The 26,588-nt window shown below is 45.6% G+C and overlaps 1 protein-coding gene across 4 annotated transcripts in view; it reads left to right on the plus strand.

Annotated features, from left to right (window-relative positions):
• PSMD11 (proteasome 26S subunit, non-ATPase 11) overlaps window positions 1-26,588 on the plus strand; it is a 2,265,797-nt gene that overhangs the window by 1,802,537 nt on the left and 436,672 nt on the right. For all 4 annotated transcript variants that reach the window (XM_044055234.1, XM_044055235.1, XM_044055236.1 and 1 more), the window contains one exon: window positions 12,850-13,002. In XM_044055234.1, the coding sequence (XP_043911169.1) occupies window positions 12,850-12,992 (143 nt within the window). In that variant the 3' untranslated portion in view covers window positions 12,993-13,002. The remainder of the gene's footprint in view (window positions 1-12,849; window positions 13,003-26,588) is intronic.

Raw genomic sequence — 26,588 nt, forward strand, 5'->3', positions numbered from 1 at the left:
GAGAGCACCCCAGCACTACCAGGTTATACCTCATACCATGCTTTTTGGCCCCAAAACTTGGACCGAACCACAAAAGGAGGGGGAGTATCGATATTCATCAGAGATACCCACACCTCCAGGTTGGTGGCAAAGCACGAAGCATCAGAGACTATCCATGTGCAACTAACAGTGGGTAAAACTGCCTTCCAGTTTATAGCCTGCTACAGACCACCCTCCCAAACCCAGGAACCCCACTCGGCCTTCCTCAAAACACTGGAAAATATGAAGGTCTCTCCGAACACCATTATATTGGGCGACTTCAACTACCCAAACATAGATTGGGAGCATTACTCTAGCTCCAACACCCTTGCCCAAAGGTTCCTAGAATTCATAAACTCAAATGCTATGGAACAACTTGTTACCACTCCCACAAGAGGGGAAACCATACTGGACCTGATCATCACCAACATGGGGACTCTATGCTCCAGACCAGAAGTGTATCCCTCACTGGTAAGATCAGACCATAAACTGATCTCATCCCGACCCCACCCCCAGCCCAGAAAACCACAGTGAAAAACTTCTCTAAAGCAAATTTCACACTCCTCAAAACCGAGGTGGAATCCTTCAAAGCCCCCGGGCCTGTGGAAAATACGGCCCAGACCGCAGAATCCTTTATAAATGCATTCTATGAGCACCTTCAGGAATGCATGGATCATGCAATCCCAAATAAAACCAAGACCCAATCCTCCAAAGGCAGACGACCTGTCTGGTGGACCCCAGCCATAAACAAACTATACAATAGAAGGAGGAAGCTACTACATGATAGAGCAAAATCCCACAAAGTGAAGGCATCTCTGATCAGTATTAGCAAAAAACTAAGGGCACTCATAAAATCGTCAAAGGCCAGCTTCGAGAGAAAAATTGCACAGGACACTAAAGATAATCACAAGGCTTTCTTTAGTTATGTTAGGAACCTGGGTGAGAATTCCCAGATATGCTCAGAATTAGTCCAAAATGACAAAAAATACACTGATCCCACAGACATTGCCAACATCCTAGCTGACAGGTTCAGCGCAAACTTCTCCCCCCCCCTCCCCACCAAAAGGGCAAATATCTATCCCAGCAGAGTGCTGCCCCCCCCCACATCTCAGATGCTCAGGTGGGAGCCGCCCTCTCCAAAGCAAAAAACACAGCATTAATGGGACCAGACGGTGTCCCAGGCTGCGTCCTACATGAACTCCAAGAAGAGCTAAACCCAAACATAAAACTACTGTTCAATCTCAGCCTTACTACAGGATATGTACCCAAAGAGTGGCGTACAGCAACAGTGGTCCCTCTCCACAAAGGTGGTGCCTCAACGGACCCTGGAAACTATAAGCCTGACTAGCTTGGTCTGCAAAGCTATGGAAAGGATCATCATGGACCTCATAAATAAAGATATTGGGGACCTACAGACACTGGATCCTACCCAGTTTGGCTTTAACAGATCCTGCCTCTTAAACCTGGTTGACTTCTTTGAAACAAGGCCATTGACGAAGGGAAGGTGGTCCACACAGCCTATCTGGACCTCGCAAAAGCCTTCGATACAATACCCCACTCAGGCATTATAGATAAGCTCACCAGCTTAAATATAAACCCCTATGTCACTAGATGGGTTGCAAACTGGCTCAAGGACAGAACCCACATGGTTAGAATTGCTGGAGCCATGTCAGACTCCAAACCAGTTACAAGTGGCATCCCACAAGGCTCAGTCCTGGGACCTCTCTTGTTTGGTATATATTTCTTGGAGGTACAGGCCAACACGGAAGGACTGTGGCTGACCAAGTTCACAGATGACTGCAAACTGGGTGCCATAATCGACTCTCCAGCCGACACAAGCATCCTCCAAAAGGGCCTCACAGAAACAGACAACTGGTGCCAGAGCCATGGCCTCAAGCTAAACGCCAGAAAGTGTATAGTCATCCCCTTTGGCAAAAACAAAGTGCCCACAAATTACCACATAGGTGGTAATCCATTAAGTACAGAAGTCATTGGGGACCTGGAGACCCAAGTTGATAGCAATCTCTCATTTGACAACCACGTGGCCAAAGTGGTTAGAAAAACATTTTATATAGCCCACCTAATCATGAAGGGATTCACATCTAGATTAGGGGAGGTCATCGTGCCTCTTTACTCATCCCTCATCAGGCCCATAATCGAGTACAATGCCCCTTTTGTGATGTACCTTTCCAAACACATGCAGCAACTGGAAAGACCCCAAAAGTACCTCACCAAGATGATCAAAGGGCTCAAACAGATGCCATATGCTGCCCGGTTAAAGAAACTCCAGCTCTACTCAGTGGCATACCGCCTGCTCAGAGGTGACCTGTGCCTGATGTATAAGGCCATGTCCAACCCGGAATTAAGGGACATGCTGCACCTCAAAAAATCCAAATCCCATCGAGCTACATGCTCAAGAGACTTGAACCTCAGCACTGAAATAAATAGGACATGCTGGAGGGACAGATTCATAACCCAGAGGCTCCCTTCACTATGGAATAAAATCCCAGTCCAGGTTAGGCAGAGTCCCTCATTGACTCTCTTCAAGAGGAATCTTGATGAGTGGATGGGAGATCATAGGTTTACCCCGGGTATCACTTCTGTGTCACTGTTAGACAGAGGCACAGTATACTAACCTCGAAAAAGGGCATAGCAAAATTAATTTAAAATGGGTGGCGAAAGCCAAACATACTCTGGCTAGGCTTATAAATGCCCTAGGGCAGATAGCCTAGTATGAACCTATGACTCCCCACTGCCTGCACCAAGCACTTATCTACTGGCAGCACCTTTAGGGGGCAAAATATAATTTTTTTCTCAATTGGCACCTTATAACCCAGGACAAACGGGTTCTAGACAGTGTCACAAGGCTACAAGTTTCACTTCCATACACTGCCAAGGGCAAATGGTTGGCCAGACCTGCCAAAAAGTCAATGGGCAGAGGCTCAAAAACAAGTCTCATCCCTCATGGACATGGGGTCTATTCAACAAGTGCCACAGCAAGAGCAGGACAAGGATTTTACTCGACTGTTCTTGGTACCCAGAATGGACAAAGCATGGAGACCAATACTGGACTTGTCTATTCTAAGCACATTCCTGGATGTACCAAAATTCAAGATGTTGACCTTGCAGTAGCTTCTGCCCATCCTGGGCAGAAAGGCTTGGCTCGTCACTTTAGACCTAAGAGAGGCATACCTGCATGTCCCAATCAGACAAACATGCAGAAGATACCTCAGATTCAAGGCTGGCTCAAAGCATTGCAAATTCTCTGCACTGCCTTTTGGCTTATCTACTGCGTCCAGGGTCTTCACAAAGTGCTTGGCACCAGTAATTGCTTTCTGCAGACAGAGGAATACAAATATATCCTTACTTGGACGACTGCCTCATTCAAGCAGAGAACAAGGACATTCTACTACAGCATCTGGCGTTTGTGAAAAGATTTTTAACATGCCTAGGGTACACAGTCAACGAAAAGAAATCAAAACTAGTGCCCTCTCAAGAGATAATATTCCTGGGTGCAAGCTTAAATACAAGTGCCCAGATGGCTTATCTCACACCAGACAAACAAAGGCAACTGACTACCTATTTGAAGGAAATGGCAACAAAGGCCCAGTTATCTGCAAGGAAAATTCTGCAGGCTTTGGGTTTCATGGCATCCTGCATCCTACTAATTCCATATGCAAGACTGCATATGAGGAAACTTCATTGGTACCTAAAAAGTGTTTGGACTCAACATTGCCACAGGCTAGAAACAATGATTACTCTCATTCTCTGCCTGCAACAGGAGTTTCGATGGGCAAAGGCTTGTCACCAAAACAAGGGACAACAATTCTCACTACCCCAGCCAGGCAGAACCTAACAATGGATGCATCAGATTATGCCTGGGGGGCCCACATGGCAGGAAAAGGCATTCAGGGCACCTGGTCCACATATCAAATGCATCTACATATCAATCAAAATGAGATGCTAGCCGATCAAAATGCCCTGACAGCCTTCAAGGACCTAATTCATCTGGGACAGCTACTGATAGACAGACAATACCACGGTCATGTGGTACATAAACAAGCAGGAGGGCACACATTCTTACCCCCTTTGCAGACTAGCCATGGCTTTGTGGGACACAGCATTGACTTACCAAGTTCATCTGCAGGCACAATTCCTGCCAGGAAAGGACAATACTCTGGCAGACGACCTAAACAGAAACCTCATGGATCCCCACGAGTGGCACCTGGATCCACAAATCTTCAGCATGATAAAGAAATGGGGACGCCCGGGTATAGATCTATTTGCTTCCCCTCACAACTATCATGTAAAAAGATTCTGCACAAGGACATATCACAGGCAAGCATGGAAAGTGGACGCCTTATCTTTCAACTGGAAAAACCTATCCGTATATGCCTTTCCTCCACTGCCTCTCCTCCCCAAGGTACTCCTAAAGGTGAGACAGGAGAAACCAAAAATGATTTTGATTGCCCCAGACTGGCCCCGCCAGTACTGGTATCCGATCTTAAGGAACTTGTCTCAATGCCCAGCCTGGATCTTACCTCAAATACCTTATCTACTGTCCCAACAAAACAATCAGATTCTGCGCAGCCAACTCAGGACTCTAAACCTGGCAACATGGCGGATAATCTAGCCATACAAAGCACACCTCTCAGTAAAGCTGTGTTGGATGTCATTTTGGAAGCCAGAAGGCCTAGTACTAGAACATCCTATGCTGCAAAATGGAAGAGATTTTGTGCTTGGAACCAAGCTCAGGGAACTGACACAGCTGTACCAAATATTCCTCAGATTTTGCAGTACTTAACTGAGATGCTGGACAAAGGCCTATCTTTTTCATCAATTAAAATTCATGCCTCTGCCATTTCGGCTCATTACAATACAGATCCACCACTCTTTTCTCATCCTTTGTTAATGCAGTACCTCAGAGGAGCCAAAAATTTAAGGCTTCCAAGGAGATCTCCAATGCCTGCATGGGACCTCAATTATGTCTTGGAAAAACTCACCCTACCTCCTTTTGAGCCAGCTGCTACTGCGGTCTTGGAAAAGAGCTCTGCTGCTAGCAATAACTTGTGCAAGACGTGTGTCAGAGCTACAGGCTCTCATGGCTATGGAACCTTTTATTATTTTTTATCCAGACAGGGGATCTCTGAGGACAAACCCTACATTTATGCCTAAGGTGGTGTCCAATGTAGCCCTTAACCAAACTATTTATTTGCCAACTTTTTATCCAAATCCACAGAACAAGGGGGAGAAAATTCTGCATTCTTTGGATGTACACAGACAACTTAGATTATATTTGGACAAAGCTAAAGTTTTCAGAAAGACAGAACAATTACTAGTGGCATATGCTGCAGGATCACAAGGAAAGGCGATCTCCAAGCAGACTATTTCAAAGTGGATAGGTCACTGCATTCGTTTCTGCTACTCTCAACATGGCAAGCCAGTGCCTAAGGGCATTAGGCCACATTCAACCAGAGCTGCAGCCACTTCTGCGGTCTTTCTCAGGGGAGTACCAACCAAAGACATTTTAGAGGCTGCTACTTGGAGTTCAGTGCACACCTTTACAAATCATTACAATCTGCCACTTTACTCTAAATCCAGAACAGGCTTTGCCACTGCTGTTCTGCAGGGCCTCATAGCCGCTCCTATTGTTGTTTAGCTTCAGCCCCCCAACCATAGCTTTGGGACTCTACCCAAATGTAATGACCGCAACAGTGAAACACGAAGAACATAGTACAGTTGTGTACACTTACCATAAATGTAGATGTTCGAGTGTATTCACTGTTGCAGTACAGGTTACCCACCCGCCATCCCCCTGTCATTCTGGAGTTTATCTTTCCTTCTCTATCTTCTACAACCTATGTGGTGTATTTGCTTGTAGATGAAGGTAAAGTTTATATTGATGCATGTATATATAAACATATATATATTTTTGCTACCTTTTTGGGAGCACCTGACATCTGGGGCAAGAAAATCTAAAGAAAATGTCGTTGTCTGCTTCTTTTATACCCCTGACGACCTGACGTCAGGGAAGGGGCGACAGCAGCCGACGCAGGACCCAAAACTTTGAAATTCAGGCCGACTGAGGGCAAGCTGCCAGCAGGATTACCCAAATGTAATGACTGCAACAGTGAATACACTCTAACATCTACATTTATGGTAAGTGTACACAACTGTACTTTATAATTAATAACATTTTTTAACACACACACACAAAAATGCTCTGACCTAATTTTCTCTAGTAGTATAAGTACAAGGTCTTCCCTGAATAGAGGCTGATAACCTAGTTGGACTAGCCCAGTTAACAGAGGATAACTAAATAAAAGATGTTAAGTTGTCTATCTCGCCTTCATTCTTGCTGGATGGGTTCGGAGCCGATCCTCGGCTCCGACTCGGCCACTCTAAAAGCTCGAGAGTTGGTTCCACCGGCTCGAGGCTCCCCTTTTATCCCACAATGCTAGGCGGTAATACCTCAGATCTCGTTTGCCGCTACAGCGATTGAGGTGTTGTTCCAACCGGCTTCAGGTTAGTTTGTTTAGAACAGTCTAAAAGTTAATTTAAACCCCTTCAACTTAGTTTTTTATTCATAATTCCCAAAGTTAAGTAGTTTCTTATTCTTTCCCTCCTGTTTATCCACCCTTTTTACCACAAGAACTTAGGAGTTCTTTCCTTAGGCCTTCGGGCCCTTCCATCCCCTATTAGTAGTGGAGTGTATGTGTTTTTTTATAGGGATTAAAAAAAAAAAAAAAAAAAAAACTAAATTTATTAGTTTAATTTTTTAGTTTAATTTTTATTGGATAGTGTAATCGGTGTGTTTGTGCTTGTGTGTTGATTACACGTTATATCTTAGTAATGTCTAAGGATTCAAAGGTCTCAGGCTTTAAGAAGTGTGACTCTTGCGGTCAGAAGATGTCTCTGACAGATGGTCACACTTCTTGCGTATACTGCCTGGGTCCTTTGCACCTGCAGGACTCTTGTGCTGTATGCCATGGCTTCAGCCCTAGAGTCCTGCAGGAAAGAAAAAATAAGCTTATTTTACGAGGCTTATTGAAACCTGAGGGTCCCCCGACTCTATCTTCGGGCAAACCCTCCAAGCCTACTAGGTCGTCGGCTCCAGCTTCTGAGTCGACACCTAGGGCTTCGAAGTCTACTACAACATCGGCTCCGGCTGGAGCCGATGAGACTCGAACACTTATTTCTTTTGTTCCCTCTGCTCCGGCCGGAGCCGAGATATTGGAAATCACTGAGTCGGCTCCGATAAAGTTATCGGAACCGACAACTAGGAAAAGGTCTAGGTCACCGTCTCTTGGCTCCGTTCATTCGGCTCCAGCATCTCCCTTGCTGTCTGAACGGAGCCATAGGTCTCACTCCTCTAGGTCGTCGAGACTTTCGGATCATGACCTTCAGAGGGTAGTGAGTCGACTTCTTAAGTCAGAGGCACTGGCCCAAATGCTTCAGAGCCCGACTCATCAGTCGATGCTTAACCCTATTACTCAAAATATTCCTCCTCAGACTCCTTTGAGTTCGGAGCCGGGGCGTTTCGGACCCGAGACTGTGGCAGCGTCGGAACCGATACAGTTGTCTTCGGCGCCGTCGTCTGCTCCGATTTCTTCATTGGAAGAATCTCGGCGCCGGACTTCCCTCGTCGGCTCCGAGGGGGTGAGTGGCATCGGACCCTTGTCCGACCCCGCTCTCCCTCTCGGTGCTTCGGCATTGGTGAGTTCGGCTCCGACATCGACCTCGGAGCCATCACAGCAGCTTTTCAGAGCGGAGACCTCTGGCTCTGCCTGACAGGGGTGCTTTCGAGGTCATGCGGAGTGTGTTGGAACCTGGTTCAACTCCACAGTCGGCTCCGTCCGCCCCTCCCTCCTCGGTGCCTCAGGTAATTTCTACTCACTCCCTCATCCCAGACCGCAGAGAGCCAGCTCCTCAAGAATCCCCAGTGGGGATCTCCTCCTCTTCCGAGGCCTCTCCTGAATTGGCAGGAGAGCCCCCTAGGAAGAGAAAGTGCAAGAAGAAGCACATAGACTCGCCTGAGTCTGTCACATCTGACACGGATTTAGAGGATTCTGAAGGTTCCCCCCATTCCCCCTCTGAAGATGTCTCCTTTGCAGACATCCTGGAGATCTTAAAACAGAGGGGGAATTGGCCAGCCCTCAACCCTTCAGAGGATGAATCTGTGTATCTTGAGGCGTTCGGCTCTCGCCCTTCCACCTCCTGGGTGTCCCCCCCCCTTTGACCCCCTCATGCAGGTGGTAGCAAAAAAGGCTTGGACGGCTCCTGACTCTGTGGACCCCACCCCCAGGAGACCTTCAAAGTTTATTACCGCTCCAGCAGACAAACAATTTTTGACTAAAGGAGTTTCTGTGGATGCTATGGTGGTAGCTGCTGCCACCAAGAAGAAACTAGCTGATCCTTCAGTGCCTGTCCATCCTCCTAACAAGGAATCTAGGTCTATGGACAGGTACGAGAAGCGGATGTTCTCGTCAGCGACCTTTTCAATGCGTTCGCTGGACTACCTCTGTCATTTCACTCGTCTTCAGAGAAACTTGATCAAGCAAGCGAGTGAGATGTTAAAGGATCCAACAGCTGCGGGTTTTCAGGATAAGATGAACGCTCAGCTGGCTACCCTCAATTCGATAGCTAACTCCTCCATGCGCCTCCTTTCATATGCGGCTGATGGAGCGAGCAGAGCCGCAGGTACAGGTGTGGCCTTACGCCGGCATGCCTGGATGCGGCTATGCAATTTTGCGGACCCTTTCAAGACGTCTTTCACTAACTCCCCGTTTGATGGATCGTCTCTTTTTGGACCTCAAGTGAAAGAAACCCTGACAAGGTGCGAGACTGATGGCAAAATTCTTTCTGCCGTCGGAGTCCGTTTTTCTACTCCTTCTAGGCCTTACCGCAAGGGCCAGAAGAGTGGAAAGATGTGGTTCCGCAAGCAATCTCAAGGGGCTTTGCCTGACGCACAGAGTCGGTTCCCCACTAGAGGCAGAGGGGGGAACAATAATGGTAGACGCCACCCTAGAGGCAGTGGGGGTCCGCAGAACCAGGGCAGTAGAGAAACCTTTTCTGACAAGCCCTTTCAACATCCCTGAGGTGTTGCCCGACTGTCCACCTTCGGAGGCAGTCGGGGGAAGATTATCACTGTACCCAGAAGCCTGGCGATCACTAACTCAAGACAAGTGGGTACAGTCCATCATTTCCGAAGGCTATTCCATTCCGTTCTTTCGCATTCCAAATCAATCAAAAAAGTCCCTTCCAAATGTTCCACCCGCTCAAGGGGAGCAAGCAGCGTTTGAAATATCAAAGTTGCTTGCAAAAAGAGCCATTCAGCCAGTTCCAGCAGACCAGCAAGGATCCGGAATCTACTCCAAATTCTTTTTGGTTCCAAAGAAAACGGGACTGGAGACCCATTTTGGATCTCAGCAACTTGAACAAGTCTGTCAAGAAAACAAAATTTCGGATGGTCACGCTGCAGTCCATCCTACCCCTATTGGGGAAGGACAACTGGATGTGCTGTATAGACCTCCAGGATGCGTACTATCATATAAAAATGAACAGACGCTCCAGGAGATTTCTCCGCTTCAGGTTGGGAACCAGTCACTTTCAATTCAGAGCCCTGCCCTTTGGACTCACCACAGCCCCCCGGGTGTTTACCAAATGCATGGCAGTGGTCGCCTCTCATCTGAGACGTCAAGGATTCCAGGTGTTTCCATATTTAGACGACTGGCTCCTTACAGCCCCCACCAAGCATCATCTTCTACTTGCCAGAGACTACACGTTTCGCATATTTCGAAAGCTAGGTATCTCAATAAATTGCGAAAAGTCTGTTTTGTCACCTTGTGCTATTACCTTCATAGGCGCAAATCTAGACACAGTCAGCATGTCAGCCAGACTCACAGACCAGAGGATAGCAGACATACACAAACTAGTCTCTCTTCTCTTCCACAGCAACAAAATCAAAGCCAGATTGGTCCTGAAAGTACTGGGGATAATGGCAGCTGCTATCCCTCTTCTATTAGCCAGATTTCACATGAGAATCTTACAGTGGATGCTCTTCACACAATGGTCATACCAACAACTTCCGATGTCCCACACCATTGTGATAACTCAAGCATGCAGGAATCACCTTCTTTGGTGGATTACATCCCCCCAGCTCTTCTTAGGAAGACCTTTTGTCCCTCCCCCCTCCCCCTCCGGTTGCTACTCTGACAACGGACGCCTCCCTGATCGGGTGGGGGGGGGCATTATCAGGGCAGGACGGTCCAGGGCATATGGCAACCTTATGAACGCCACTTGCATATAAATGTTCTAGAGATGAGAGCAGTGCTTTTAGCGTTGCAGGCCCTTCAAGACTCTCTTCCGATAGGAACGATAGCAATTCAGATGGACAACATGTCTGTCGTGTGGTATATCAACAAACAAGGTGGAACCAGATCCTATCCCCTATGTCGAGAGGCACTCAGACTGTGGCAATGGGTGATTTCTTCTCAGCGGTTTCTGATAGCAACGCACATTCCCGGGAAGTCCAATGTCATTGCGGACAAATTGAGCAGAGCTATTCTCATGCCTCACGAGTGGTCTCTGAAAAATTCAGTGTTGGAGAAAGTTTTTCTGAAGTGGGGCCAGCCTTGCTGCGACCTTTTTGCTACTCCCCAAAACAGCAAGTGCAAAAATTATTTCACTCTGTTTCCCCAACCAGGCCATCCCAGCAGAGACGCTCTAGTCCAAGACTGGCCCCGGGGACTTCTGTATGCCTTTCCTCCCTTCCCACTAATTTCTCAATTGATACAGAAAGCCATCGCTCAGAAAGCTTCCTTGATCCTCATTGCACCTTACTGGCCTCGACAGGTTTGGTTCCCATTTCTACACCGTTTTCTGTTGGAGCAACCCTGGCATCTGGACCCAGTTCCAGATCTTTTGACCCATCAGTCGGGTCAGTAACATCGCTCCCTCCCCTCTCTGAACCTCACTGCTTGGTTCCTCCAATTCCAACCCTAGCCAGGCTTCCTCTAATATCTCACTCAGTTCGAGATATTTTAATAGCTTCCCATAAATCCTCCACTCGGAAGATTTATCTTAGTAAGTGGAAACGATTTTCCTGTTGGGCGCAGGGAAAGGACATAGACCCTTTCACTGCTTCCATTCAATCGGTCCTTGATTTCTTAGCCGAACTTTTCCACTCAGGTTCGTCTCCTCCTACTCTTAAGGTTCAATTGGCAGCTATATCTAACTTTCATGTTGGAATCTCAGAGTCTGCCATCATGTCTCACAAACTTTGCAAAGCCTTTTTGAAGGGAGTTTTTCTTCTCAAGCCTCCTATTAGGAATCCTCCTCCTTCTGGGACCTTAACTTGGTTCTCACATCTTTGATTCTTCCCCCTTTTGAACCTGCAGCTTCGTGTTCAATGAAATTGCTATCCTGGAAAACACTCTTTTTGGTAGCCATTACTTCGGCTAAAAGAGTCTCTGAACTTCATGCACTCTGTAGTCGGTCCCCTTACCTTTTGTTTCATAAGGATGGGGTATCCTTACATACCAACCCATCCTTCTTACCCAAAGTAGCCTCTTTGGCAAACCTAAATTAAAACATTGACCTTCCTGTGTTTTTTCCTAACTATTCCAACAGGTCAGAACAAAAATTACATTGGCTTGATGTTCATCGACAATTAAGGTATTACTTAGGACCAAACAGATCAGAAAGTCTGACCAACTGTTTGTTTCTTATGCAGAAGGCAGAAAGGGCCTTCCAGTTTCGAAAGTATCTCTCTCCAGATGGCTTACATCTTTGATTTCTTTTGTGTATGAGATTAGGCATCAAAAGTTACCAAACAAACCTAAGGCTCATTCAACTAGAGCTTTGGCTACTTCCATAGCTTTCCAAGACAGGCTGCCTATTGATACGATTTGTGCGGCAGCTACTTGGGCTACTCCTCATACTTTCATTTCTCACTATAAGTTGGATTTAGCTTCTAGACACAGAGCTAACTTTGGTTCCACGGTACTCAAGAGTCTGTTCCGATAGGCCACCCGGGACAAGGTGCTAGGGAAGCGGTCCCATCCAGCAAGAATGAAGGTGAGATAGACAACTTAACATATAGAAGTTATGTACCTACCATAACGTTCCATGTTAGTTGTCTTCTTCTCGCCTTCTTTCTTGCGTCCCACCCTCCTTCCCCCTAGCCTGGACAGACCTAGAGGAGTTTGATTGTGACCTTTTTTTCCTACCACCTCTATTTGTATATACTGTATTATGTATATATTCCCTCATCAGGTTGTAGGTCACCTTCTTTCTGTCATTTTATAGAGGTGGGTTTCCCCTTTCCAGTGTTTCTGGATTTTTTCCTGGCTGGGCCTAGCTTACAAACGAGATCTGAGGTATTACCGCCTAGCATTGTGGGATAAAAGGGGAGCCTCGAGCCGGTGGAACCAACTCTCGAGCTTTTAGAGTGGCCGAGTCGGAGCCGAGGATCGGCTCCGAACCCATCCAGCAAGAAAGAAGGCGAGAAGAAGACAACTAACATGGAACGTTATGGTAGGTACATAACGTCTATATTTTGTTCCAGCAATGGTTAATGCCAAAAGACAACTTGCTTTTATTCAAACAGTGTTCTTTAAACTGAGATGGTGGGTGAGGGCTTGTTTCAAAGTAATACATTGTTTGCTTTTTGTTTGCCATTTTGTTGTTGGGAAACGGGTTGCTTATGCAGAGATTTATAGCAGTTTAGAACTGTTAGCTTCTGAGTACCGTGTTTTGCTGCAGTGCCGTTAGCGAAGGTGGCCTTATAAAATTGTAAACCGACTTGTAATTTTTCTGTTTGTTTTACAGGAATCCTTGACCAGGGTGAAGGTGTACTGATTATCTTCGATGAACCTCCTGTAGATAAAACATATGAGGCTGCCCTTGAAACTATACAGAATATGAGTAAAGTAGTGGATTCACTGTACAACAAAGCAAAGAAACTAACATAGGTGAACACAGGTAATGATATTCAGGGCCTTCAACACATTTAGAAGTGAAGGCTTTAGAAAGCTGTCTTTGGAGTAACCAGCACCACACAGTGGGCAAAGCTGCTTTTTCACCTTGGCATTAATCTTGTCCCACCAGTTTTCCTTTGTGCTGAATGCTTTTTTTCTGAAGCGTTATCTTTAGGAAGAGTCACTGTAGGAGTGAATCATAGGATTTGAGTTAACCCACCATATGTGCAGTTTTGTTGGAGTTCACCATCAGCTCAGCTGATATCGTTAAGAATATCTTGCCACCATTCCTTGTTTTCTTGGTAGTTAAAGAAGCTATTCATACATAGCCAACATTTTTAAGAACTTTTTTCTGTTCTGTCTGCTGTCAGTTCTTCATATGCTGATTCAGATCTAGAGTATGTTTTTTCTGAATAATAGTTAATTTGTTGATCATATACTTCACCCCCAAAGAGAAAATAAGAGTACATGGATAATATGCATGCATTTAGGAAGATTGCTGCTATACAACTGTGTTTTTGCTAATAAACACAGCACAGAAACTTTAGCACGACGACTCAGGAAGCAGAAAGGGTTGTTGCCAAACCTTAGGGAGCCTGTTACAAGAATAACAAAAAAATCCTGTAGAGGTAGTGGAGGTATTTGACATTTTATGAAATTTGTGTAAAGTAGAAAAGTGGGGAAATCAAGGAAAAAGCAGAAATGTAAATATTTATGGAAGACTTAAATATGCCAGGGCTAGACAGTGGATGAGGCTCAACAATTAACAGGTAATTTAGAAGAAGATGAGATAAAATCCTGATGTATAACTAATCTGCAGGAAAGTCTCCAGGAATAAGTTGGGAAGCTAGGAGGGAAGAAAATAACGATCTGGAAGGTTTTGTTTAAAAGTATGTTAAAAGTAGGGGAGGCACCAACATCCTAGAAAAAAAGCTGTGGGTGGCTGTAATACCTAAAGACTGTAAAGAGCCATCAGTTCCAACCTCATATAGACCCATTTCAGTTTCAGTGACTACTTAAAACACAAACAGTGCAAATGCCACAGAACAGACTTTCAAAGTGCTTTGTACTGCTGCTTCTTTTTAGAATGGCTAAACTGCAGTCTTTTGTGAAGCCTGAATTGTATTACTTTGACTCATCTCCCATTCCCCTTCACACCTAACTTCCCTAGCTGTCAAAGTACGAAAGGTATTTTGAGAAGTTACCTGCTGTGATTGACAGCTCACAGCAGGAGACTTGGCTCATTTACTGTTTTCCTTGTTCTAGCCTTTGCTTTCTGTATGGATAGGGGAAGGACCAGGGAGCTGTGACATCACACATGGGATGGTTTTTAAGATGGTAGTAGTGATGTCAGTTTGGGAAGGGAAATTGCCAGAAAACTACCTGTATTAAGTGGCCTTGATGACATCAGTGAATTGGAGACTGCAGCTGTGGGACAAAAGTTTTTTGAAAGTGAAACCACCACAGTACAGTAAGATACTGCTCTAGTGAAGAGAAACAGTCAGTTTAAAATATTTTAAATGTTGCATTGTTTATTCGTACCAAATATAGTAAATAAGGAGAAAAAAGAAAGTTGAGCATTTAATAATGGAATCAAATTGTTCTCCTTTAAAGCAAGAAATCGGGATAAAGCCATAAGTACCAAATATAGTAAATAAGGAGAAAAAAGAAAGTTGAGCATTTAATAATAGAATCAAATTGTTCTCCTTTAGAGCAAGAAATCGGGATAAAGCCATAAATAATGGGGGGGGGGGGGGGGTGAGGAGATAGGCCCAAAAATAGGGACATTTTATAAATATTGCTGTTATGAACTTTGGTAGAATAACAGTTGCATCAGTATGAATTTTCTGAAGGGTATGAATTCTGAAACTTTAATGTTTGTCATTATTTCTGACTTAAATGACTTCAATGATTTGCTAGAAAACCACAATTTTATGAAAAATAGATCAAAAATATGAGGCAAAAATCTGTACAGTTGAGAGGTATGATCCCACAGTTTCCTAGGGCTTCATCAGAATATGAAACACAATCCTGGTGACACTGTGCTTTGTAGTAAGAATTATCCAGTCACATCTCTTCATAACTATTGATGTTCTGTAGTCCTGTCTCGCCTTCATTCTTACACTTGGGATCGGAGCCGAACCTCAGATCCGACTCGGCCATTCTGTAACTGGCTCGTGGCTATGAGGTATCATATGATGCACTGCTAACATAGCCCAGATCTCGTATGCCGCTCGGTGAGCTCAGACGTGCTTCTTCTTGGCCATGGCAAAGTCAAAACTTTCAATACCTTTTTGCTAGTTAATTGTTGACCAAAAATAATTAGTCTATAGTTTAGTGTGTTAGCGCATTCCGTGTCTGTTTTAGACAATTTGCTGCATTGTTTTCTGTGTTTACTGTTTGTGCTTTGATTGGCCATTCTTCCGTTGGCCTCCTTGTATCCCTGCATCGCTTCGCTTGTGCTGTTTGTTATTGTCATTGTTTCTATTTCCCTTTCACCTTGGGCTAGGCCCGCTTAAGTTAGAGGACCTAGTCCTCTGTCTGCTTGTTTGTCTTTACTGTTGCCTGTCTATCTACTTGGCGGTAGTTTGTGTGCATTCTTATCTTAGTTGTTTCTTGCACTGTGTCTAAAGATACTAAGGATCACAAGCCTTCGGGTTTTAAAAAATGTACAAAATGTGCCCAGAAAATGTCCTTAACGGATGGGCACAATCTGTGTGTGTACTGTTTGGGAGCTATTCACCTCCAAGAGTCTTGTTTGTTTTGTCATGCCTTTAGTCCCCATGTTCAAGAGAGGAAGAACAAATTTATCTTGTAAGGACTTTTGAAGCATTCTTCTGAGGATGAGTTGCCTTCTTCATCCTCCAGCTCTAAATCTCCTTCCTCCAAAAATGATAAAGCCAACTCGACCAAAGGCGGTCTCCAACTCAGTCGGTCATCGGAGCCGCCAGACAAAATTGCCCAAGTTACTACATCCTCTCTGGCTCCACTGGTCTCGGTGCCGACAGAGGTTTCTGTTGTGGATCCATCAGATGTTCTTCGTGTTTCACTGTTGCAGTCATTACATTTGGGTAATCCTGCTGGCAGGTTGCCCTCAGTCAGCCTGAATTCCAAAGTCTTGGGTCCTGCGTTGGCTGCTGTCGTCCCCTCCCTGACGTCCGGTTGTCAGGGGTATAAAAGAAGTAGCCGACGCCGTTTTCTTTAGATGTCCTTCAAGGATGCATCTGCAGTCATAACATATGGGTTGTCCTGCCTCAGGCAGCCCTTCGGTCGGCCGGATTCCAAAGTCTGGGTCTGGTCTCGGCTGATGTCGCACTTTCCCCGACGTCAGAGCGTCTGGGGGTATAAAAGCATCAGCCGACGCCATTTTCCTCAGTCTTTCTTGCCACGCGGTGCCCGAAGCAGAAGCGGTTCGCAAGTGCCGGTCGGTCAGATCCTGTGATTCAGCTACCGAAGACTTCGAAAAAGCTAAGTACCCCATTGGGGACTCTTTCTTGCCTCAGCCGATGTCAGATAAAGTAAATAATTGTTTAACTTGTGGGAAACAAATACCTTATAAGGATTTCCACTCCTACTGCCTCCCTTGCTTAGGCCCAGACCACGACGTCTCGGCCTGTTCAGCCTGTGCTTCCTTCAACCGACGAACTCTTAGACGTCGGTCGGAGTTTGCAGAGGAATTTTTTGGGGCTAATTTTGCATATAAAATGCCGTCGGAGACTCCGACATCGCATTTGATGAAAAAACGGAAGGACCGACACTCGCGGCCTGCGGTTTCGGCTGAAACCACGGTAAGGCCTACCGCGAGTGTCTCGGTTTCGGCCGAAACAGAGTCCTCTGAGCTTCCTTCATCCGAATCCCCTCAACCGACCACCACGGTCCTGGAGGCCCCGACTGAGTCAGCTACTGAGCTACCTACCGAAACCAGTGTCCAGGAAATATCCGACACCATACCTTTGGACAAATCTACTCCTGCACGTGAGGCATCTAGACCCCCTGCTTCCATGTCCATTAAGGCCTTTTCCAGGGCTAAAGCTGCTAAACTTTCTAAAGCTTTGCCTCCCAAGCCTACCTCCCAGAGGCCGCCTTCTAGTTCTCAGATCCTCAGCCTTGCAGAGGATCTTATTTCTTTAATTACAGGTTCTCAACCTCACCCGGACAGAGCCTCTCACCCACCACCAGACAAAAGGCCCAGGACTGAGCCCTCTGACCCACACTCTTCAGATGAGTCCACGGATGGATCTGAGTTGTCAGATCACCAGGAGGAGGCTTACTCGCCCTATGAGGATTCTGATGCTGAAGAATCTATCCCTTCGGCCTCCCCTCCTGAAGAGTTTTCTTTTGGTGAGACTCTACACTCCATGAGAGAGCATTTTCAATGGCAGGGTCAGGAATTCTCTGATTCTAGAAAGAGGTTAAGGAACTTCTTGCATTTACCTCAACATAGGCCCTTAGCTATACCTCCTGTTTTGAATGTAATTGATGATGTGTACAATGATGTTAGTACAGCCCCTGATACTCTCCCTCCGGCACCTGCCAAACCTGATAGATACTACAGGGTCCCGGATTCTCATTTTCATCTGTATAAGGCCCATTCCGCAGACCCAGATACTATTTGTCTGGGCCCTAAAAGGGTTGCAGCTGCCACTGCCAAAAATCCTCTACCTTCTGAAAGAGAGTCTAGAGCTTTAGAAAGATGGGGAAAGAAGGTATATACTTCTGCAGCTCTTTCTGTCAGGGAATTAAATTGTCAATTTCATATGATACAGTACCAAGAGTATTTGTTAGATGAACTGAATAAGAAGCTTTCTTCTTCTGAACCCCTTGACCATAAATCCCTTCAGGATTTGGTACATAACTCACAGCAGGTTAGTAATCATTTTTTAAAGTGTGGTTATGATGCACTGGAGGCTTCATTTAGGTCAGCTATGACTGGGGCAGTTATTCGTAGGCATGCCTGGCTGAAGGAACAATCTTTGCCAGACCATGTTAAAGCTAAACTCCTGGATGCTCCAGTGGAAAAACAAAAATTATTTGGCTCCTCGGCTCAGGAGGTCTTAAAAAAGTTTGAAGAAAAGGCAAAATCTGTGCAAACAGTTAAGGATTTTCTGCAAGTACAACCACTGAGATTCAGCAGAAACTGGCCTACTAAGAATTGGTCCTTTCCAGACTCGGACAGAGCCCAGAGAGGCAGGAACAGGCGCCCCAGAGGCAGAGGGCAATCTAGGGGCTCCTACAGAGGCCGTCAGTGGCAGCCTACCAACCAGAGAGGTAGTGCAGCAACAGCAACAACAACTTCTACACCAGGACAGACTCAATGACTTTACTCTGATTCCGCCTACCAGGGCTCAATTGAAAGCACCCTTGGGCGGAAAGCTTGCTTTATTCTCACAAAACTGGCATTATATTACAAGGGACACATGGACACTGCAAATAATAGACAAAGGATACAGGTTCCACTTCCACACTTTGCCAAGAAGAAACGGAATGCCAAACCTGCCACCAAATCAGAGGGCAGAGGCTTTAAAGCAGATCAACTTACTTCAAATGAAAGCCATAGAAAAGGTACCACTTTCAGAACAAGGCCAAGGATTTTACTCCAGACTATTCCTTGTTCCAAGAAAAGAAAATCAATGGAGGCCTATTCTCGACCTGTCCGCACTGAATACTTACCTCATTGTGCCAAAATTCAAGATGCTGACCCTACAGCAACTTCTTCCCATGCTGGGCAAGGAGTCTTGGCTGGTGACTCTAGATCTCAAGGAGGCATACCTGCATGTCCCTATTCGACCAAGTTGCAGACGACACCTCAGATTTCTTGCAGGATCAGAGCATTATCAATTCTCAGCATTGTCCTTTGGCTTATCTACTGCGCCCAGAGTATTCACGAAATGCCTGGCATCAGTAATTGCACACTGCAGACTTCAGGGGATTCAAATCTACCCATATCTGGACGACTGCCTAATACAAGCGGACAACAAGAAAAATTTGATAAAGGGCTTGGCCTATGCCATCCACCTACTATAGGCCTTGGGATACACAGTCAACATCCAAAAATCAAGACTTGTTCCATCCCAAAGGATAACTTTTTTGGATGCAGATCTTGACACAACCACCCAAATGGCCTTTCTCACAGAAGAAAAACAAAAACAACTTCCGGATTACTTCATGAATCTGACCAGACAAACTCAGCTAACTGCAAGGAAAATCCTGCAGGCCCTGGGTTACATGGCATCCTGCATAATTCTGATACCACAGGCCAGGCTGCATATGAGAAAATTACAATGGTACCTAAGGAGTGTATGGTCTCAGCACAGTCACAGTTTGGAAACTTTGATACCAATCATTCCTTGCCTTCAAAAGGAATTCCTGTGGTGGGCTCAAGCCTGCCAGTCCAACAGAGGGTTGCCTTTCAACAAACCAAAAACAAAACAAACCATCACCACGGACGCTTCAGACCGAGGATGGGGAGCACACATGGAGGGCAAATGTATCCAAGGCCTATGGTCTCAAGCACAGCTGCGCATGCACATAAACCAAAAGGAAATGCTAGCAGTGATACACGCAATCGAGGCCTTCAAACCTTTCCTCCATCAAGGCCACCTGTTAATAAGGACAGACAACACCACGGTCATGTGGTACATAAACAAGCAGGGAGGCACACACTCCTTCCCTCTATGCAGGCTGACTATGAATCTATGGGAACTATGCCTGAAACTCAATATCCAACTACAGTCCCAGTTCGTGCCAGGGAAAGAAAATACTCTGGCAGACAGCTTAAGCAGAACTTCCATGGATGCACACGAATGGATGCTGCACCCAGACATCTTCTAACTCATAAAAAAGCATGGGGAAAGCCGGAGATAGATCTGTTCGCCTCCCCCCTCAACCATCAACTGAAGACTTTCTGCTCAAGGACATACCACCCACAAGCTTGGAGGGTGGACTCCCTCTCTTTCAGCTGGAAAGCTGTAAAAGTATATGCCTTCCCACCTCTCCCATTAATGTCCAAGGTTTTACTGAAGATCAGGGCGGAACAGCCAAGAGTGATTCTGATAGCTCCAGACTGGCCAAGTCAGCACTGGTATCCACTATTGAGGCGCATGTCACAGGCGAAACCATGGCCTCTCCCCCTATGGCCTCTTCTTCTGACGCAGAACAATTTCAAGATCATGCATCCCAACTTGAAAACATTGCAGCTAACTGCCTGGAAAATTCCTTAACTCTCCCTCAAAATATTTTATCACAGAGAGTAAAGGACATTATGGAAGCTCGCAGGCCTTCCACAAGGAAGACATACTCAGCTAAATGGAAAATATTTCTCATTTGGAACACAACAAAAGGCTTAGATGTGACAGTGGCGAGCATGACTCATATTCTGGAATACTTAGCAGAATTGTTCCACAATGGCCTGTCCTATTCTTCCATTAAGATTCATGCCTCAGCAATTTCAGCAGAATACAATGTGGATCCACCTATCTTCTCGCACCCTCTCCTCAGGCAATTTCTGAGAGGGATCAAAAACATCAATCCTCCAAGAAAACCCCCTTTACCTGCATGGGATCTCAACTTTGTGCTGGAGAAACTAACACTTCCTCCCTTTGAACCAGCAGCATCAGCGGATCTACAGTTTCTGTCTTGGAAAACTGCATTCCTTCTGGCCATAACTTCAGCAAGAAGAGTATCTGAGTTACAAGCTTTAATGGCAGTACAGCCATTTCTTATCTTTCATCAGGACAGAGTTTCACTAAGAACCAATCCTACTTTTATGCCAAAGGTGGTATCTAGTGTATCCCTGAACCAAGCTATTCACTTGCCTACGTTCTTCCCAAATCCACAGAATAGAGGGGAAAAACTTCTACACACCCTGGATATACACAGACAACTACGCTACTACTTGGACAGAACTAAAAGTAGCAGAAAAACTGACCAACTCCTTGTAGCATATGCAGCTGGGGTACAAGGAAAAGCAATTTCCAAACAGACAATTTCAAAGTGGATAGGAAATTGCATTCGATTTTGTTACTCCTTTCATGGAAAGACAGATGTCCTTCAAGGATGCATCTGCAGTCGTAACATATGGGTTGTCCTGCCTCATGCAGCCCTTCTGTCGGCCAGATTCCAAAGTCTGGGTCTGGCCTCGGCTGATGTCGCACTTCACCTGACGTCATAACTCCTGGGGTATAAAGGCATCAGCCAACACCATTTTCCTCAGTCTTTCTTGCCGCACGGTGCCCGAAGCAGAAGCTGTTCGCAAGTCCCAATCGGTCAGATCCAGAGATTTCAGCTACCGAAGACTTCTAAAAAAGCTAAGTACCCCGTTGGGGACTCTTTCTTGCCTCAGCCGATGTCAGACAAAGTAAATAATTGTTTAACTTGTGGGAAACAAATACCTCATAAGGATTTCCACTCTTACTGCCTTCCTTGCTTAGGCCCAGACCACGACGTATCAGCTTGTTTAGCCTGTGCTTCCTTCAACCGACGGACACTTAGACGTCGGTCGGAGTTTGCAGAAGAGTTTTTTGGTTCCGCTTTTGCAATGCACTCTTTCCAAACGCCGTTGGAAAAGTCTGGAACTCTCTTCCCACAAGTATTCTTTCCTCTACCTCTCTACCCCATTTCAAGAAACAACTGTTTCACCACTATCAGAAGCACTGGCTTTGCCAATGCTCATCTCCTGACTGACATTTCCTAGTCTCTATTATCTACCTGAATTGTTCATTGTCTTCATTTTTTTATTTCCTTATATGCATTGTTAACAAATGAATTTTGCAACCTGATTGTTTGTTTGATATTTGACTGTTTCTCTCTCTGTATTACTATAATTTTGGAAATGTCTGTATTTTTGTATAATGTTGGAGCTTTTCTCCCCGGGCCTCCGCTGAAAAAGGACATTGTATCCAGTCGGATTTTTTCCCGGTTAACAAATGTAAAATAAATAAATAAATAAAATATAAAATGCCGTCGGAGACTCCGACACACATTTAGCCAAAAAACGCAAGGAAAAGGACCGACACTCGCGGCCCCCGGTTTCGGCTGAAACCACGGTTAGGCCTTCCGCGAGTGTCTCGGTTTCGGCTGAAACAGAGTTCTCGGTTCTTCCTTCTGCCGAAAGCATGCCTCCGACAACCGAGGCCACAGAGGCCCCGGCTGAGTCGGCTACAGAAATTCCTACCGAAGAAGCAGGCGCACAAGAATTGTCCGACACCATTCCGTTGGACATCTCTACTCCTGCACGTGGGGCAGCTAGACCCCCTGCTTCTACGTCTATTAAGGCCTTCTCCAGGGCTAAAGCAGCTAAACTTTCCAAGGCCTTACCAACAAAAGCTTCCTCTCACAGACCTTCAAGTTCTCAGATTCTCAGCCTTGCTGAGGACCTTATATCTCTGATTAGGGGATCCCAACCTCACCCAGACAGGGCCTTACAACCTCCTCCTGAAAAAAGGCCTAGGACTGAACCCCCTGAACCTCTCTCCTCTTGACTATTCCTCGGATGGATCAGATTTATCAAACCATCAGGAAGGACCATACTCACCTTATGAGGATTCGGATGCAGAAGACTCAATTCCTTCTGCCTCCCCCCCAGAAGAATTTTCCTTTGGGGAGACTCTACACTCAATAAGGGAGCACTTTCAATGGCAGGGTCAGGATTTTTCTGATTCTAGGAAAAGGCTAAGGACTTTTTTACACTTGCCACAGCATAGGCCTTTAGCCATACCACCTGTACTATCAGTTGTTGATGATGCATACAATGATGCCAGTTCTGCCCCTGATTCTCTTCCCCCGGCCCCTGCCAAACCTGACAGATATTACAAGGTCCCGAATTCTCACTTCCACTTGTATAAGGCCCATGCTGCAGACCCAGAAACTATTTCTCAGGGCCCAAAGGGTGTTGCAGCTGCCACTGCCAAAAACCCCCTACCCTCTGAAAGAGAGTCAAGAGCATTAGAGAGATGGGGTAAAAAGGTTTATACATCTGCTACTCTTTCTGCCAGGGCTTTAATCTCTCAATTCCACATGATACAGTACCAGGAATTTTTGTTAGATCAGCTGAATAAAAAGCTTTTCTCTCCTGAACCTTTAGACCGCAAGTCCCTTCAGGATTTGGTACACAACTCTCAGCAGGTCAGTAATCATTTCTTAAAATGTGGCTATGATGCACTGGAGGCTTCATTTAGATAAGCTATGACTGGAGCAGTGATTCGAAGGCATGCCTGGCTAAAAGAGCAATCCTTGCCAGACCATGTCAAGTCTAAACTCCTAGATGCCCCTATGGAGAAACAAAGTTTATTTGGCTCCCCTGCACAGGAGGTTCTAAAGAAAGTGGAAGAAAAAGCAAAATCTGTGCAAACAGTCAAGGATTTTCTGCAGGTCCAACCTCCGAGGTTCAGCAGAAACTGGCCTTCAAAGAATTGGTCCTTTCCAGACACCTCCAGAGCACAGAGAGGCAGAAATAGATGCCCAAGAGGCAGAGGTCAATCAAGGGTGCCTACAGGGTCCGTCAGTGGCAACCTGCCAACCAGAGGAGTACCGCCACAGCTGCGACTACAACCACTTCCACAGGACAGACACAATGACTTGGCTCTGATTCCGCCTACCAGGGAACAACTGGAAGCACCCTTGGGCGGAAAGTTAGCTTTATTTTCAAAAAACTGGCATTGCATTACAGGAGACAAATGGATATTGCAAACAATAGACAAAGGCTACAGGTTTCACTTCCACACTTTACCAAAAAAGAGAGGAATGCCAAACCTTCCACCAAGCCAGAAGTCAGAGGCTCTAAAACAAATCATCAACTTACTAAGGATGAGAGCAATAGAAAGGGTACCATCTATGGAACAAGGCCAAGGATTTTACTCCAGACTTTTCCTTGTACCAAGAAAAGAAAATCAATGGAGGCCTATTCTCGATTTGTCCGCACTGAACACATACCTCATTGTTCCAAAATTCAAAATGCTGACCCTACAGCAACTTCTTCCCATGTTGGGCAAGGAGTCTTGGCTGGTGACTCTAGATCTCAAGGAGGCATACCTGCACGTCCCTATACAACCAGATTGCAGAAGACACCTCAGATTTCTTGCAGGATCAGAGCATTATCAATTCTCAGCATTGCCCTTTGGCTTATCTACTGCGCCCAGAGTATTCACGAAATGCCTGGCATCAGTAATTGCACATTGCAGGCTTCAAGGAATTCAGATCTACCCATACCTGGACGACTGCCTAATACAAGCGGACAACAAGACAAAAATAATAAAGGATTTGGCCTATGTCATACAACTGTTACAAGCCTTGGGATACACAGTCAACATACAGAAGTCAAGACTAGTGCCATCCCAAAGGATAACATTTTTGGGTGCAGAACTCGACACAATAACTCAGATGGCTTTTCTCACGGTAGAAAAACAAAAGCAACTCACAGTCTACTTCATGGCATTGACAAGACAAACTCAGCTTACTGCCAGGAAAGTCTTGCAGGCCCTGGGTTACATGGCATCTTGCATAATCTTGATCCCACATGCCAGGCTGCATATGAGAAAATTACAATAGTACCTAAGGAATGTATGGTCTCAACACAGACAGTCTAGAAACCATGATACCAGTCATTCCATGCCTGAAAAAAGAATTCCTGTGGTGGGCTCAGGCCTGCCAGACCAACAGAGGGTTGCCTTTCCACAAACCACAACCAAGGCAGACCATCACCACGGATGCCTCAGACCTAGGCTGGGGGGCACACATGGAAGACAAGTGTATCCAAGGCCTATGGTCTCAAGACCAGCTGAATCTACACATAAATCTAAAGGAGATGCTGGCAGTGAAGCATGCAATCGAGGCATTCAAATCATTCCTCCAGCAAGGACACCTGCTGATAAGGACAGACAATACAACAGTCATGTGGTACATCAACAAACAAGGAGGCACGCATTCCTACCCTCTATGCCGGATGACAATGGACCTGTGCAACCTAGGCCTGAATCTCAACATTCAACTGCAGGCCAGATTCGTACCAGGAAAAGAGAATTCACTAGCAGACAGCTTAAGCAGAACTACCACGGATGCTCACGAATGGATGCTGCATCCAGACATCTTCAAAAACATAACAAAGAAATGGGGAATGCCAGAGATAGACCTGCTCGCCTCCCCACTCAACCACCAACTGAAGAAATTCTGCTCAAGATAATACCACCCACAAGCCTGGAGGGTGGACTCCCTTTCTTTCAGCTGGAAGGCCCTGACAGTTTATGCCTTTCCACCTCTACCATTGATGTACAAAGTTCTACTGAAGATCAGGGAGGAACAGCCAAAGGTGATTCTGATGGCTCCAGACTGGCCAAGGCAGCATTGGTACCCGCTACTGAGAAGCATGTCTCGGACGAACTCATGGCCTCTACCTCTATGGCCTTTACCACTAACGCAGAACAACTACAAGACCCTGCATCCAAACTTGAAAATGCTGCAGCTAACTGCCTGGAAAATTGCATAAAATAAAACCAATCTGTTTTATCTCAGAGGGTCAAGGACATTTTCCTGGAGGCTCGCAGACCCTCCACAAGAAAAACATACTCAGCGAAATGGAAGAGATTCCTCATTTGGAGTGCATCAAAGGGAACAAATGTCACACTGGCAAACCTAGCACACATCCTAGAATACTTAGCAGAACTGTTCCACAGTGACCTGTCCTAATCTTCCATTAAGATTCATGCTTCAGCAATATCAGCAGAGTACAACATGGATCCTCCTATCTTCTCTCACCCTCTCCTCAGACAATTTTTAAGAGGGATCAAAAATGTATAACCTCCAAGGAAACCACCTCTGCCTGCATGGGATCTCAATTTTGTGCTGGAAAAATTAACACTTCCCCCTTTTGTGAACCAGCAGCATCAGCAGACTTACAGTTCTTATCTTGGAAAACTGCTTTCCTTCTAGCAATCACTTCAGCAAGAAGGGTATCCGAGTTACAGGCATTAATGGCAGTGCAGCTTTTCCTTATCTTTCACCAGGATGGTGTCTCTGAGAACCAATCCTACTTTCATGCCAAAGGTGGTATCCAGGGTATCATTGAACCAAGCTATTCATTTACCTATGTTCTTCCCTAACCCACAGAACGGGGGGGGAAACTATTGCACACCTTGGATGTACACAGACAACTGCGCTACTATCTGGACAGAACTAAAACCAGCAGAAAAACTGACCAGCTTCTGGTAGCATATGCAACAGGAGTGCAAGGAAAAGCAATTTCCAAACAGACAATTACAAAATGGATAGGAAATTGCATTTGATTCCGCTACTCCTTTCATGGAAAGACAACTCCTGAAAATATCAGGCCTCACTCCACAAGAGCCACAGCCACCACTACAGCTTTCCTACGAGGAGTGGCTACCAAAGACATTTTAGAAGCTGCTACTTGGAGCTCCGTGCATACATTTGCCAAGCATTACAATCTTCCTTTATACTCCAGATCCCGAGCAGGTTTTGCAACTGCAGTTTTACAGGGGATCTTAACTAAACCATCATTATCTTAGTGCCTCCTCCCCCAGTTTGGCTATGGTATTCTACCCATATGTTATGACTGCAGATGCATCCTTGAAGGACATA

The sequence above is a fragment of the Protopterus annectens genome, chromosome 13.part0 (assembly GCF_019279795.1).
Source record: "Protopterus annectens isolate FY-2018-M chromosome 13.part0, PAN1.0, whole genome shotgun sequence".
Lineage (NCBI taxonomy): Eukaryota > Metazoa > Chordata > Ceratodontiformes > Protopteridae > Protopterus > Protopterus annectens.